Genomic DNA, 16,588 nt, shown 5'->3' with positions numbered 1-16,588 from the left:
TTTTAAAATTTATGTTTGAGTATTTTATCATGCATTAAGATAGATAATAATTATAATAAATTACATTTATGTGTACCGTAAATATATTTTTAAAAACCGAATCATTAATATTACATTAATGAGGTAACTATGTAATGAGAGTGAATAATTTTAAAACGATCATGGTTATTTTTTATGTAGTTGAATAGTATCGAAATTTCACGGTCCGAGACATTCATTTCTTCAGATTACTTTTCACAGTGCAGAAATAATACCATTCCTACCATCCAACCAGATTTCCAAACAAATGTTTCTAAACAACTATATTCTTAACAGCGTCTTCTGGTAGATTGTCTCTTCTACATGTGAAACTGTTATTTACGAGCACATTCGTCATATTACTTTACAGATGTCTTTGGCTCGTTTGTGTCAGCCTTTGTATTATGGCAACAGTTACAATCATCTTGGAATCGTGGAGGAAGTACCAGGAAAACCCAACTGTGGTCACTGTGGAGAGAAACAGAAACCAGTGGGTGTTCAACATGCCATCTCTTGTTCTGTGTAGCACTCCCACAGCTAACAACCGACAAATAAAGTTGCTCATTAAGAAGTAAGTAACTAGAATTAGTAGTAAGTCTTGGTGATTCTTGCGAAAATTTGTAGTTCTCGTATAAGAGAGTAGAATTTCTTTTATATGGGAACACAGACATGAAATAAGCAAAACCGAAGAAATTTGAAGTTTCATGACACAGACAATATGAGAATTTGATATAATTGATGCATATTGTTCTTATTCTTTTTTTGCAATGAATCATTGATTATTATCAGGGCCCGGATTTTGATGACCTAAAAATATCTGAAAAATGACCTAAATTTTGTCTTTATTTCAGGGCATGACACTATGGCACAGTTCTTACTTATGTAACGTTAGAAATGAAATTACAAGGTGTATGTGAATTTTAGGTATAAACATTTGTAAAAATCTTACGTTATTCAGAATTATTGCAGTAGGTAATGTCGAACGGCATGTTGCTTTGTTCCCATAATCGCGTGGCAATAGAATTCTTGTTTTCATTGTTACTGACATCAAGGCCATAAATGTCAGTTCCAAGCTAAAAATGAGTGAGCGAAACGTAATGCAATTACATTACTTTTTTTTTTGCAATGACGCAAGAATAAAAGCCAGAAAAAGACATAAAACGGGAAAAAATATGACCTAAAACTTAAAAAATAGAAAATATGACGAAAAATGCACAATAAAAATCACATTTTTATAACCAAAGGTTCATATTCAGGATTTTAATACTTAAGAGCAATGTATACTACATAAGGATAAAAAGATGACATGTCATCAAAATCCATGATTATTACTGTTCCTTATAGCTTTCTTCTGTTCATGAAATTCACATGAAGACAGTTCGTTCATGCCTTCCAGCTATCTAGAACATAATTATTGAAATTTCCAGGATGTTGTTTTATATACAGTACCGTCCAAAAATTTCAGTTCATTTTTTTGTCGCGTGTACACTTATTTCTACCTCTTTTTTACTTCACGAAAACAATATTTCTTTCCATAAGTTCCATATTGACATACCTCATAAATTGAGAAAGAGATTCTACAAGTTTTACTTGCGTATTAAAAATGTATGATATGAATGATTTTGGTCAAACGGTATATGTCAAGACAGTAGTTCAGCACTCCATAGACCTGACCATCGTGACCTCGGATAGCAATTACCGGGACAAAAATATTACAAAAATATTGCCAAGGATTATACAGGGTGTCATTTTAATGGCGCCCACGGACCACAGATTCGTATAGAGGACATGAAAACAAACAACTTTTCTCAGTAACATTTTTCTCGTTGGTGCGTAGATACAACGCTACAGCCGTTCAAAAAAAGACCGTTTTGCCGCCTGGATGCTGGCAACCCAACACAACATTTGATCGTATCTGTAACGTCATTTCCTGCGGCGAAACAGCACACGGCAGGGTTGCAAGTAACACGCAAATTTTGTGAAAAATGACAAACTACCAACCACATTATTAGCTGTAAAACGAAGCGAGAAACGCGTTCAGAAGACCGAACATCATAGCCTACCAGCTAGAAGATCAGCAGTAATCTCCGAAGAAGGGGAAGTGAACCAACGATAGGAGAATGGTAAAAAAAGTATTCAAAATCAAGTGTCAATATCGGATTATGTGTCAGCCTACATGTCAAATACCAACAACAATAAATTTTATTGGACTTACAGCTTACATGTGGCTGTTTACGCCCAGCTACATGTCAAATATTTGCAAATCTCGTTGCAAGGTTGATATCTACAGGTTTGTGTCCAGATTCCATGTGCTACTTTTGTGCTGATTAGGGAAGTATCAGAGGTTCACGTTGTTACATTACGGCTAAAACACGTACAGTGGGATCCATAAGTATTACCAAGAAATTATCCATCACCACGTTAACTCCCTTTGTTTTATGCAATGAGAGCTTCAAGAACTGATACAAAACACCAAACAATCTCACCAAATGACCTCTGAACCAGTATACATAAAAATACAGTCCATAAAAATACGTAGGATGAAGATGAATACCAACGAAAATAGTCATGGACAATTTGCTGAGCAATACTTATGGATCCCACTGTACAACCACAGTAACAATCTAATGATAAATCAGTAGCGAATATACTGCCCTGTTCGCAGTTGCAAACTAATACATGTGTATCCGGTGCATAGATAAAACAGTCGTCGGAGAGCTTGTATTACTACTACTTATATCCCTGTATTTTCAACCATTTTTGCCACTTGCCTCATAATGCCCTGAATATACATTATACTATTATGTGTTGCTTACCTTTGGAATTTTGAGATCTTACATTTCTATTTTGTCATTTGTTCAGTGTGTCACAGACAACTAGTATCAGAAGGACGAAGTGGATAGACTAAATTGTAGATGCCAACTTGGTAACTAGATTTGCAAATATTTGACATGCAAGCTGACACAAAATTCGATATGAGCACTTCCACTTGAATTCTATTTTCTTTCTACCATTCCATTTTTCGTATCGTTTGTTTACTTGCTGCTAGGTTACAGAACGTGTTTTCTCGTTTTATTTTACGGTACATAATGTGGCTGATTGTAGCTATGTCATTTTTCACAGAATATGTGTGTTCCTGGCAACCCTGGAACGCATCGCTTCACGACGGGATATGACGTCACAAATGCAATCAAATGTTGTGTGTGGTTGCCAGCATTCAGGCGGCAAAACAGGCTTCTTTGAACGACTGTAGCGCCGAAACGATGCACCAACGAGAAAAATGATACCGAGAAAAGTTGTTTGTTTTGATGTCCTCTACACGTTTCCGTGGTCCGTGGGCACCATTAAAATGACACCCTGTATATTATCCTTGAATTTACTTTTAATAGCCCTTTGTTTCATTCCATTTATGAATGGAATACATGAATTATATAGTGGCTGTTTTTGCCTATTTTAGTCATAAGTGCTTAATTCGGAAAAATGACAAATCTATCAATGTTAATCATATTTAGAGCATATTTTCTATTTCTGCCCTTTTTTAGCTGCCAATTTTTGTGTTCATTCTCGTATTATGTATCATCATCCTGGTCATAAGCCCCTATCCTGATTTATCCACTGTCACCCTATCTAGATGACAACGGATAGTGTAAACAATATAGTACACTGAAAAGTATCACATTGGAGATGTAACAGATTATTATGAAATATTTTGATAACACTCAGTCAGTAATTAAGTTGTGAGAATTCTTTAATAAGTATGTAATGATGAATCATTTTGTTTTCTTAAGCACAGGGACTTTATTATTTCTAAACTCGTAATAACAGGTAAATTATTGGGTGGGCTCGAGCCCTACAGGCCCATATAAGTTGGCGCCACTGATTATATTCAGAAGAGATGTGGGTAAATTTAGGTAAGAATTTTATAAGCTTAAAAATAACATGTAATTTTAATTGTTGTAATGATAGTTTATATTTCTTTCCACTTTCAAAAGGGAATTCGGAAAACCCTCAAAAGAGTTGAAGGCCTACTACACGGACTACATACAAGCAGTTGGAAATCTTAACATTTCAAACGTTAAAAATTTTGTCAGATTCAAGAATGATTTCCGTATACCTAATATATCTTTGGCTTCACTTTACAATGAGGTAAGTAAAGTTTATCACATTATTTACAAATAAAATGCTGATTTTTTTTTAAATCATGCTTTTCATGTTTGAAACGAGTTGTCGGATGATTAGCGCTATCGCCCTTGGTGTAAACAATTCCAGGTTCGATCCACGGAGGGAACTCCAACAATTCGATGTTGACCTATCACTGTGGAGACAATTGGTATGGAATTCGATGCGCTGACCACGCATCAACCAATGAGAAGTTGCTTGGTATGGCCTGGACCCTTAAATGACTGTTGTGGCACCACGTCTAATTGTATTCTTATGATATTCAAAATACGACTAAGATGATTTTAATCTCTTTTTCAAAGTTTGTTTTAAGTACACTTTATACACCGGTGGGCAAATCGGGTCAGAAGTAGTAGGACCCGAACTCCACCGGCTATAGAAACAAGGCGACAACGTTACCACTACGTGATCGTGGAGGCGAGTAACCTCTTTCTCGAATCTTCATGTAAATGAATGTAGAAATTAAACAGTGATGGTGCTAAGAAGGAAACCAGGAGTTATATTTCTCCTCAAACACGTAGATATTCGGTTCTTGAGATTTTACATGTGTACAGACAAGATTTAAGCAAATTATCTTAAGTCGAAATCTTTTATACAGTAAAGTAAGTAATTGTTAAAATGGATAAATTTTATCATTATTCTATTATAAGAGACTACTGAAAAATTTATTTTTTTCTAAAAATCCTTTTGTTCCTGTTTGACTCCTCTTCTTCGAAACCTTGTAGAAATTGAACATGAAATGAAATCTAATTATTGGCAACGAAGTGACATGCGATAAGGGACAAATGGGCAAGTACCAGGTAACACGTGACAAGAGGTGTAAGTTATGTAAAGTACATGAAGACAAAGTGGTTAAAGTCTTGCATATAATGTGCAGTCATGTATTCAAGAAACTGGCCTGCTTTTCACAATATTCGGATGTGTATAATCTTGTTCAGTTTTCACTATTTTGTATCAGTACGCATGTAAGTAACTTACTGTAAGTGCACTTCAGTGGTAAAAATGGAAATGAGCAACCGGCTTGTAACGGATGTTATATGTTGCACAGAATTTGTATTTATATGTGACAGAATCTTCGTTTGAACCAAATACTGAAATTGAAGCAATAACATTTTTTTCTTCCATTAATCTAAGTTTTTGTCGTGAATAATGATACCAATTTCCACAGAAATTGATCAAACGCGTGTCAAGTGTGTTAGATGTTACACTGTAACTTTCATGACACGCATTTCATCGGTTTGTTCAAATATAATATCGTTATCGAACAAAAAATGGCTATTAGGGAATAATGTATTAAGGCTTTATTTTCAGTAATTGGTTTTAGTTAGAATACTGCATGGAACCACTCGTAATCGTTCCAGACTTCCACCTTCGAGAGTGCTACGCTCGAGAGTATACAATGGAATATCATTTTAATGTGACAATAATCGTAGACACATGTAAAATATCCACCCTGGCAGTTTCAGCGCACAATCATCTGTCATTTATTTTCACCTATAACAGAGTTTTGGCTCCAATTACAATAGGCTTACATATATTATGAACAATTAAAAATTACAATTTCAACAATACAAAACAAAAGAAGAAGATAGAGAGCAAAACTACACTAATCATTGATTAAATATAGATATTGGAAAAACTGCTTATCGGTGATCCCAAGTAAAGGTAAATAAATAAATTAATTAATTAAAGAATACTAGCACAAATTTTATAGAAAACATAAATCAATATAATGACATTTACAGAAGTGTAACAAGATTCATATCTATATGCAGACATTGATAACTATAAACATACACACATACGGACATGATTATATTTATAAACATAGCCATGTACACAGAAGACAACTATAATTGTTTTATTTGTTCATGACGTTCTTCGAAGGACAGACAGGAATTGCTTGAATGACATAACGAAATCCAAGTCTCCACCGTTTCTGACTATTTCATTGTGTTTAATACATAGGCTTAGAATGGGCGAATTCTGGTGCATTGTTGACTGGGACTTGCTGTAATAAAAAGGCTGCCTGAACCGTAACATGTCCTTCTTAGCATTAAAATTTAATGTTTGGAGGAGGCTTGGACTGTCGACTAGCCCGTTGACTAACTTATATAAGAATAATTGATTTGATACCACTCTCCCATTGTACAGTGGGATCCATGAGTATTACCCTGCAAATTGTCCATCACTATGTTCACGCACTTTATTTGACCTAATAAGAGCTTCAAGAATTAAAAGAAAACTCAAAACAAGCTGTTGACAACTTCTGCAACATCAAACATAAAAATCCATCGCTTAAAAACATATAGGATGTAATAGAAATTTGAATGAAAATAGTCATGGACAATTTGCACGATAATACTCATGGATCCCACTGTACAAAGGTGTAACATTGAATTCTCTGATCCTGAAATGATGATCTTTTGTATTTTTTGTAATACAAGTAACGAACAAATTTCTTCTGAATTCTTTCTATCTTTTTGCTATTACATTGTGTGTAAGGTAACCAGACTACACTTGCATATTATAATTTGATTCGAACAAGGCAATTAAACAGGCTTGTCAGTGCTCTTTCACTATGTATGTCTTGTGAATTTCAATTGGTAATATAGACTGCACATTTTAACATAGGGATGATGACTATATTTACTTAAGTTTCAATTTAACTGCGTCTTTCACTTCACGGTCCAAATGACGGTTATACGTGCACTACTGAGCTTCGAGTGTATGCTGCTCGTTTTGCCTGGTCGAGCGTTATTCGCTCGTGACGCCATGGCAAGCGAAAAGCCCTCAATTCCGCACTCTATCTAACTTCGTCCGTGCGAACTATTAGGTGTTCGAGAGAAAAGCTCTCGCGTCAGCACTCTAGTTTCAGTAGAACATGTAATATTCAGAGTTATTATACTAAAGAGAGCACAATACAGCGTCATTGACAATCTAGAGTGGTGGAAAGTTATACTTTAATTTTAATTTTACCATCTTCTTTTAGGTAACCATTGCTCCAAGAGTAGGTGTGCAACAAATGTACAACTTTGATCAAAATACACGTTCAGAACACAGGAAACTTCCACTAAGAACTGAATTTGGCCTATGCTACGTCACTAATTCCGCCCTTGCTATTCGGGAAAAGTAAGTAAGAATTTCATAACTTTAAAATTTCACTCTAAAGTAATACCAACCAAGTTGTTTATTACAAAGTCTTGCTAATACTGGAACTAATGTTATACATTCTAAAAATGCAAAGCTATCCGCTGTGCATGCCAGCATACCATAACTAACTCCATGCCCGGGTGTATTTACCTACTCCCCAAGGTTGCTTCCAAGTACTACGTACGCGTATTGATGCACGTTGGTAGAAAAGAACAGCAACATATATGACGTGGCTTCTTCACTCATTGATCAATTACGATAGTCCTTTTTGGGCGGAATTACGCAAATAAGACAGTAAGACATACGTTAAAGTGATTCCGGTATCTTCCAGAAGATACGCTGCGTTTGCTACAAATATTACATATGATGTCAAGCCTATCATATCCAGATTTTTGGTTAGCTACGGTTTTATGTAAATTGGTTATGGTGAAATTGAGTCTCATTTAACTAATTGCAACAGACGGGTATTTTCCAAAATCCCCGACTTGCTCAGGCGAAAATGCAATTCTCCTTATGGATACATACCTCATCCGCCTCAACATTTGATGAGACCCAGCTGAAATTCTAAAAATATTTTTTGGTATAGTTTATACTATTCAGATGAGAATTGCGTGCATGCTAGACAGCTTGGAACATCCAAAATTGCAAAAGGGTAGAACTATTGTACGTATTTACCAAACAGCGCCTTCATTACTAACGCGTGTAATCTGAATTTTCTTTCAATTTCGAGACTATTTTAATGAGAGAGAAAGTGAAATTGTATTACAGTAGAGCGTCGATTATCCGAAGTAATTGGGGGACATGGGTGTTCGGAAAACTGGTTTGTTCGGATAATCGAACTGTACATGTTTATTTGCCAAAAAGAAGTACTGTACAGTAAATTTATTCATAAAAACAGGCATCTCTTTAAGTATGTATTACAAAGTAACGTACAAAGGCAACTTTAGTAGGAATATATAGTATGTGGTACAGTTTATTAAACAAAAATATGTACATATTACATACGCATTTTGCATGAACAATACACACAGTACACAAAATTAACGTTTAAAAAATCCTTTATTTTGGTTTGTCTAAGCAAGCCTACACGCTTACGAGCAGCTAAGTCACGTACTTTTTTCATTACAGATATCTGAAAGTGAGCGAGTACACAGTTCGGTTAAGCGGTCGTTCGGTTGACCGACGTTCGGATAATCGACGCTCTACTGTATATCTATTTCTACTTATTGCGGAATGACGTGATCAGGCGAACACCACGGCTACGTTGCTCGACTTAAGAAAATTCAAGAAATAGATAAAATCAGGTAACCAAGATGTTATTAATATTTGAAACGATTATCAACATGTCAAAAGATGATAGCAAATAGACATCGACGACCAATATGGAATATGACAACTACATTCTGGAACGCCGAAAGAATTTACAATCAACGACTTTCTTCCACTTCCATACAGCAACATAATATTGGCATCACTATTCTGTGTGAAACGTTTGAAGGCACGGCACATCTGGAGAGTACTCAACTATGTGAAGCATCCAGAACAGAGTTGCGGTGCCAGAGAGGGACCACCCTGTGTACGCTACTCACTTTTCAGAGTCACTATTCTGACCATTGAAGCTACTGCTGTCAAGATCCTGACATCGGAGAGATCAGTCATCTCGGTGGGTCCTACAAGGGACCAGAAATATCAATCCATCTTGTAAATCTACAAATCCAGAAAGGATTGGTGTTTTAAGTCCACTTTATGCACAGTATGGCTAATCGGGACTGGACCTACAGTTTAAAGTGGGATCAGAACCACTTGTGCCTCCACCGGGTATCGAACCCGGGACCCCTTGATTACAAGGCAATGACACTACCATTGCGCCATGGGGGAGGCCCTAAATCCAGAAAGGACTATGGCCTGCAGTAATCATCACAGGTGATTGAAATTGGAAATTGCACACCCCGCCTGACATTCTCGCACTAACAGCACTGATCCTAATGATGTTGTATAACAATAGTTATTTTGTTAACTGTTCCGTTAAATAATCAAAGTTCGCTGAATTATAACTGATAATATATGTCATAGTATTGTATTATCATCGCACAAAATTTCTCTCTAACAATCAGGTTTAAGTCATAGATTGTAGTTGAAATTTTTGGATCCCTTCACAACCCTCCATTCTTCGCTATATATTTTGTTATAAAAACTAATTACGAAATTATTTCAATTCCAGTTTAAATGAAGAATTGAAAGGATTGAACCTGGAGTTAAAGAAATTTGATATGAGTAACCACCAACTTTCAGTGGTCTTCTTTCTTCCTCCTAAAAACCTAAGGGTATGTATTATTAAAATTATTAATAAATTTGTGATTTGTCTATTAAGCAAATACGTATGTTGTGTCCAGGACAAAAACCACTAGTGTGAAAGGTTCGTAAGTCTCAGTGTAAAGCACAGTTGAAAATTTTGTTGACACGAAGGTAATGAAAGGGTCTCCCCGATGGTGTAGTGGTAACGTCGTCGCCTTGTAATCAAGGGGTCCCGGGTTCGACACCCGGTGGTGGCAAATTGTGGTTCTGATCCCACTTTAAACTGTCCGGATTAGCCTATCTGTGCATGAAGTGGACTTGAAACAGCAACTCAACAACAAATCAATGGATAACATCTCGACAACACTTCAGCGACAGTTGCGGTGGATTGTGAAACTGGAACTCCACGGATGCTAGAAAACGCCTGACGAGAAATTCAACATTTCCTGGACGTCTGACAGGTCACGAGACGCACATTTGGAGATTGACTAATTTGGAGTTTTAATGATAAACTTGTCGCGTTCCTTGGTGATGTACCAGAAACATCACGTTAATAAATAATTTATGGAGCGACTTAGGAGGTTTTCTTATTGGCAGCGTTAACATCGGACACCCTATACTATAGACCAAGATTTTCATGTTTTCAAATTCTCTAAATGTGGTTCATGCTTCTACTCCATACAAGTAAGGCAAGGCATTGGAATTCATTTTTAAGTTTCTTTCAAGAAATTTCTCTACTTTCTTCTCCGGGTGCTTACTGCCTGAGTTTTTCTCCCAACTTATTAATATAGGACATTGTTATAACACCAATCGAATATTGTTAACTACGTTAAATCAAATTCTCTATTTTTGATTTTGCCGCGAAACTAGCCAAGAAAAACACTAAGGATTTTATTCTCATTTAAAGTAATTCAATGAAATGATGATCATTTCTCTATTCACACACGTGATGTCGGATGCAGGCATTATATTACACGTTCCGCGCACGATTACGATCTTTTCGGAATTAGTTTAATGAATACGCATCGTTAGTAATTAGCGAATTACTATTTTAGTAACAAATATGTCAATATCAACATTGTAAAACTAGTTCAAATATGTTGAAAAGAAATTAATATGTGGCTAGTATTTTGCTTTGATTTTTACTATTTTAGTAACAAATATGTCAATATCAACATTGTTGAAAAGAAATTAATATATGGCTAGTATTTTACTTTGATTTTTAACGGATATTTCAATTTTAGAAAGTAAGTTTATCAAATACATACGGGACACTTAATATCATAAGTACTTATTTCTCATGGAATAGGCTGCCAGTATTTGCTGGATAGTTTCTAAAATTATTTGCAATGTTATTGTATGCATCTGCAAGTCATTAAGAGTAATTAGCAAAATTTAAATGAAATCCATAAGTGCCTTTGTTTTTCAAGAATGGCTCTGTCCTATTTTTGCTGTTAGACTTCATTAGCAATTTCAAAATGCTAAAATAACGATGAATATTGTTTTTACATTCAAGCTTGTTCTTGCAGGTATTTCTGAACTCCCCATTCGAATATCCTCAGGTTATTAAAAATCACTTTGTGTACGAAGTATATGATGATATTAGTTTGTATCTTCTCTACTTGAAGTTAGTCGCAACTGAAAGCACACCAGCCATCGTAGATCTAAGTGTAGAACAGAGAAAGTGCTTGTTTTCAGACGAAAAGCAACTTGTTATGAGTCCATATTACACACCCGTCGCTTGCAGAAACCAATGCAAATACCTGAAGTATGTGGAGAAATGTGGCTGCAATCCTCTTATCTTCCATAATTCTGGTAAGTAAGATTTTGAAGACACGATTGTATAGAGATATGTAGCACTTATGCTTTCTCATAGCTAAATTTCAATTTGAATTTTCCTTTATTAAAGGGCGAGGTTCAGCAGCCTGCGGCTGTTCTACCAACTGACCCCGATGAATACATATACATACTAAATACATTCTACACACTAAATGTTTGTACAATAGCAAAGAAGAAAGATAGAAACATAAGAAGAACAAATACAAAATTGTGAACAAAGGCTCGTCTACACACTGAAAATAGATTGAAAACAAATACACAAAGGATACACAAATTAATTGACACAATTGTGCTTGGTGTGATATAGTTAAGACTAATATGAATTAATATGTAAAAATATATAAATGTTCTTAATATACGAGAAAGAACAAAATATCGTCAAAGGTTGGAAATATGTAAAGGAGAAAGTAAATAAGCAAAATGAAAATGAAAATACTTGTTCTTAGGAAGTTGGTTCAGAAGTGAGAACTATTTTTCGTGAGTGCTGGAACACAGATATTGTTCATTTAACAATGGAGTTTTTAGTTTGTCTTTGAAGTTGTTGCGATTAGTGAGGGACGTCATGGAAGGAGGAAGTTCATTCCACGCTCTTGCAGCTGAATATGTAAAAGATGATTCGAAAAGCACTAGTGTCTGCTTTGGAAGCTCAAGGTTTTATTTGTTTTATTTATAGGATAATACAAATATAGTACTTCAATTATTCTCTTCGTTATACAGTATTTCTAGTTGAATGTGCCTCCTCCAATGGAAGAAACATATATTTCTGAGTCAGTAGTAGGTATTGTTAGCTTAGATGCACTATGTATTAGTGTAACAACCTGAACCTTGACACCAAGTAACTGTTGAATAATACTAGTTAGAAGATAGTTGAGATTATGAGATTTACCACGTCCCCTTCTCTACTCCTTGAATTGACCGAAGAAGGTAATTTTGATTGTGAGCGATTTTCAAGATTTGTATGAGCAACCCTTTGTTCACGTGCTTAATCCGTTTTTTATACAAACAAATCCTCTAACATTTTGCAGCATGCGTTGAAATCAGTACGGGGACAGGGAAAAAAACTGTTAAAAAAAGTGCTTGAGGTCTGCAAATCTCAGATAATATTTTTCCGATTTGAACGGGCTTGTGTAAGTTTTCGATGCGGCAAGAGATATACCCTCTCCCGGCTATCTCTGGAACAAGGCCGCGGAGAGTGACAGAGGAAAAGCAGGGGTGGATGGAATGGGCAGAGCGAAGCAGTACGCTATGCTGCGAATGCTGGTAACTGCAGTAGCTTCACCCCTCCAGGCAATCCCGTTCCCTCTCCCGTGTTCATTGGTGGAGCCGTCTCGCGCCACTGCTTGCGCAGAGACTAGCTTTCGTTGACTTGCTTCAGAGATAGCTGGGACAGAGTATATATTCTGGGTAGTGGATCTATTCATTCATTTCCAATATCGTGGTTCTTTTCCGTGAGGCATAGAGATAATAATTTACCAAAATACTAAACACGAAATAAAATATTAGTGTACACCTACTGAAACCAATGCCTTATATTAAATCCATTTGAAATATCGCAAATTGCAATAGTTTACTTTATCGTGTTCTTCATCGGATTCTATAAATTTGTTGAGGTAAAAATAGCCATTTGCAGTGCACCACATTACACAACTTTCTCAAAATTTCCTTCTGAGTGTCTTGCTTGAGAAGTTAACTTATTTCTTCCTCTTGACGCTACAAATGTGTTCATCCATTTTTAAATATTACAAGTTTCACGATTTCAAGCTCCACAGAAAATTGAACAATTAAAAAAATTCAGAGATTCTGCTTTGAAGTGTTGGACTTATTTGTCAAATGTGTCAATGGTTACTTTACGCCATGAGCAGATTGCATTCAAGTCATCTTATAAGTTGTCAAATTATTATTAGGCTCAAATATTTTGTAAAATGCATGATAAATTTATATTGTAAACAAGAAGATTTTTACGAATTGTCACTTCCTGTGTTGAATTGATTTTTCTTTGCAGGTAGATTCAATGATTGTGATGCTCAAGGTTTGGTGTGTTTCGCAGAGTTAATGCGTAAGTAGAATATAAATATTATTCCTTTTGCATAACCACAGGTTGATTGATTGATTGATTGAATTGTTGTTTTAAGTCCTCTTTATGCACAGATAGGCTAAACCGAACTGGACCTACAGCTTAAAGTATCCTAACCACTATGTGCCTTCACTGGATATCGAACCTAGCGACGACGCTACCACTACGCCATCAGGGAGGCCGGCATAACGATAGGGAGTGGACTCAGGTATCTCAGCAAAGAGGGCTCTGAGTAAGCAAAATGAGAAATAGTTGGGAAAAAGTAAACTTTGTAAAAAGTAACTTTACAGCCTCAGCTTTTAATCCAAGTAAGAATATTTTAGTTCCTCGACATGGCAGTTATGTTAGTTATGGTAAGGGGCTGGACCCCGTATAATGTGGCGGGTGCAAATAGCCTAAGTGCTGACGCACCCAAAATTTCCATTTCAATCAATCAATATGTCTCATACTCCGATGGCAACAAAAAGGTACAGCTGTAGATAAAATTTTCACCCGGGACGAGATAGACTTTTGGCACCCGATACCTATCTACCTTGCCATTCGCTCATCTTTCTACCCTGATCTCCTACTTTCCATCTTCCTCCAATAAAAGAAACGACGAAAAATAATAGCCTTATTTTTAAAATCCTTTAAGTATTACTGTTAAAGAACGTGTTTATTGTAGGTATGTGTTTATTTATTACCTACATAATGACATCCAAATACCAGTAATGTCTCAGCTTAAATTTTTACATGCTTGTCAACAATAAATCCAACTCCTTTTAAAACAAATAGCCACGCACCCGGTGGAGGCATAGTGGTTCTGGGTGACGCGTGGTCAGCACACCTAGTCCTATCGCCGATGTTTTCTGGCTTTCGGGATCGGAACTCAAGTATTTTCAAGTAGTTCTTCAATTATCGGCACAACGCTGAGTCAACGCCGAAATTTTGAGAGTTCCCACCGGGAATCGAACCTGAGACCGCTCGAACCTAAGGCGAGAGAGCTAGCCAGCAGGTGTTACGCTGTGGGAGTCCTGTGTTCATAGAATGATAAGAAAACACATTCTCAAAGAGAAAAGTGTGGTCTGGCAACCAACTTTTCTCAATTTTGCCTAAAGCAACTTCTTAACGAATTCAACAACTGCATGCCCTGTCAAGTCCTAACTTTTCTCTCCGTCTAAAAGTAGGTAACATTTTACCAGACATCTTTTTTGTTTATGATCATTAACGGAAATGCAATTCTCTCTCTCTTTCGGATCACTGCAACAATTACAAGGAACTTTCTCTTTTCGTAATTTTCGAATGTATGGAATTTTAATATATTTTTACTACAAGTTTTCCTGTAGGCAATACTTTTTACACGTGTTCATATATCTTGTGTCCTCCTTAGGGAATTCCTCTGAAGCAGAAGATCTGGCTGAATGCAAATGCTATCCAACCTGCAATGAAGAAAACTATGATACAAGTATAGTTTACAAGGGACCGTAAGTACTTTAATAATATTTATCCTAAACGTATTTGTCTGTTATTGGTAGAGAAAGATGGTATTACTTTTTGTTGAATTGCACGACCCATGATGCTAGATAATTATCTCATGTTTTTAAACAGACTATTCTTTTAAAAAGTGAATTGCAATGTACGCAAATCAAAATTTACAGGTTGCCTATACTAAGCTATAAACGTAGCCTACGTAATGATTTATAATGTATATCTTGACATTATCGTGTCGCTTGTCGTGTGTCAGAATTCAGAAGGAAAGTTCCCTTTGGGACCGAAACGACAAAAAATAGGCCCTTCAGTCTGTCAAGAATTCATCACGCATGCGCGAACATGGTATTGAGAAAACGGAGCAGTCCGAGCGACACGTGCAGTTTATCGTATCGTTGCGGTTCGTTTCCTCAAGGTTGGTTTGAAAGAGACTCCTGGCGACATCCGTGGTAGAGTGGTTAGCACAGCGCGCTACGACGTTAGGAGTCCCGGGTTCGAATCTCGGTTTGGGCATGGGTGTTCTTTGCGAATGTCCATTCATCAAATTCATCACATCACTCATCCTCAACTTCGCGATTAGCCAAAAGTGGCAGAAAAGCGAAGTAAAATAAACCAAATCAATCAATCATGAGAGTCCTGTCGCGTGTTGTTTCGGTTAGAAATGTTTCTATAGGATATTTCACACTTGTGATGCCCGTCGTGCCGCTACGGTGTGAAACGTTGCTGTTGATTAGTTTGTTCCCAAGTGGCATGTGTCACTTGTCACTTCGGCGTATGATCTTGAATGCATTGGCAAGTTTCGTTCAAATTTACGACAGTAAACCAACGTCCAAGGACCAGCTGTGAAATGGAAATTTATGGCTGTTGACGTCAGAGCGAAGTACAATTTTTAAAAGAACATGAATGTACGTAAACTTCGAGTTCGACGCACAAAACGTGGCTCGTTGTTCAGACTGTAGCATGAAGGTCTCCACAATAGTGCATTTTTCAAAACACGAGAGAACAATTAAGTAGGAATACCCGTTGTTCACACATTTTTTTAACAAAAATTACATATTTCTTATAAAAAATTAACTATTTTGTAAATTTACAAATTCTCTATATGACTAACTTGTGCACGTCTGACTTTCCTTTAACAGACGAAGAGGTAGAGTGCCAGAAGGAGTTGGTTATCTGATGGATTCCTTCCCTATTGTTAGATACAAGCGGGACATTGTTTTCGGGAAAAGTGAAATGTTAGGTAAGCGTTGAATGGCTGAGTAATAATGCTTTATTTTATATACTGAGCACAGTTGAAAACCTTTTGCAGCATTGTATTAGCATTTAAGCATAACATTAATATTACTTCCACACTAGGTCACACTTGCACACTATTGTACAAGAGCGTATATAACTACATGGACTGAAATGTACCTCATACAAATTACATTATCGTAAAATAGAGAATAGCATTAACGATTAAAATAATCTTTATATTTTATTAACAGTTGAAGTGTGTGTTTTATGGGAAAATACTGATAATTCAACAAACTAATTATATGTTGTTGATGTATTTTAATTCGA

General features: G+C 36.2%; 1 protein-coding gene across 1 annotated transcript; it reads left to right on the top strand.

The window, feature by feature from the left end:
* The first annotated feature begins 422 nt into the window (after positions 1-422).
* Positions 423-15,025, top strand: LOC145984904 (uncharacterized). The gene is made up of 7 exons (XM_083118288.1): positions 423-589; positions 4,011-4,164; positions 7,190-7,329; positions 9,572-9,674; positions 11,175-11,460; positions 13,487-13,540; positions 14,928-15,025. Exons 1-7 carry the CDS (start codon positions 423-425, stop codon positions 15,023-15,025), a joined length of 1,002 nt encoding a protein of 333 aa, XP_082974414.1.
* The last annotated feature ends 1,563 nt before the right edge of the window (positions 15,026-16,588 follow it).

The sequence above is a fragment of the Lepisma saccharinum genome, chromosome 1, assembly GCF_977018435.1.
Source record: "Lepisma saccharinum chromosome 1, izLepSacc3.1, whole genome shotgun sequence".
NCBI lineage: Eukaryota > Metazoa > Arthropoda > Insecta > Zygentoma > Lepismatidae > Lepisma > Lepisma saccharinum.
Note: the sequence above shows the minus strand (reverse complement) of the source record. Positions and strands in the feature narration are given on the sequence as shown.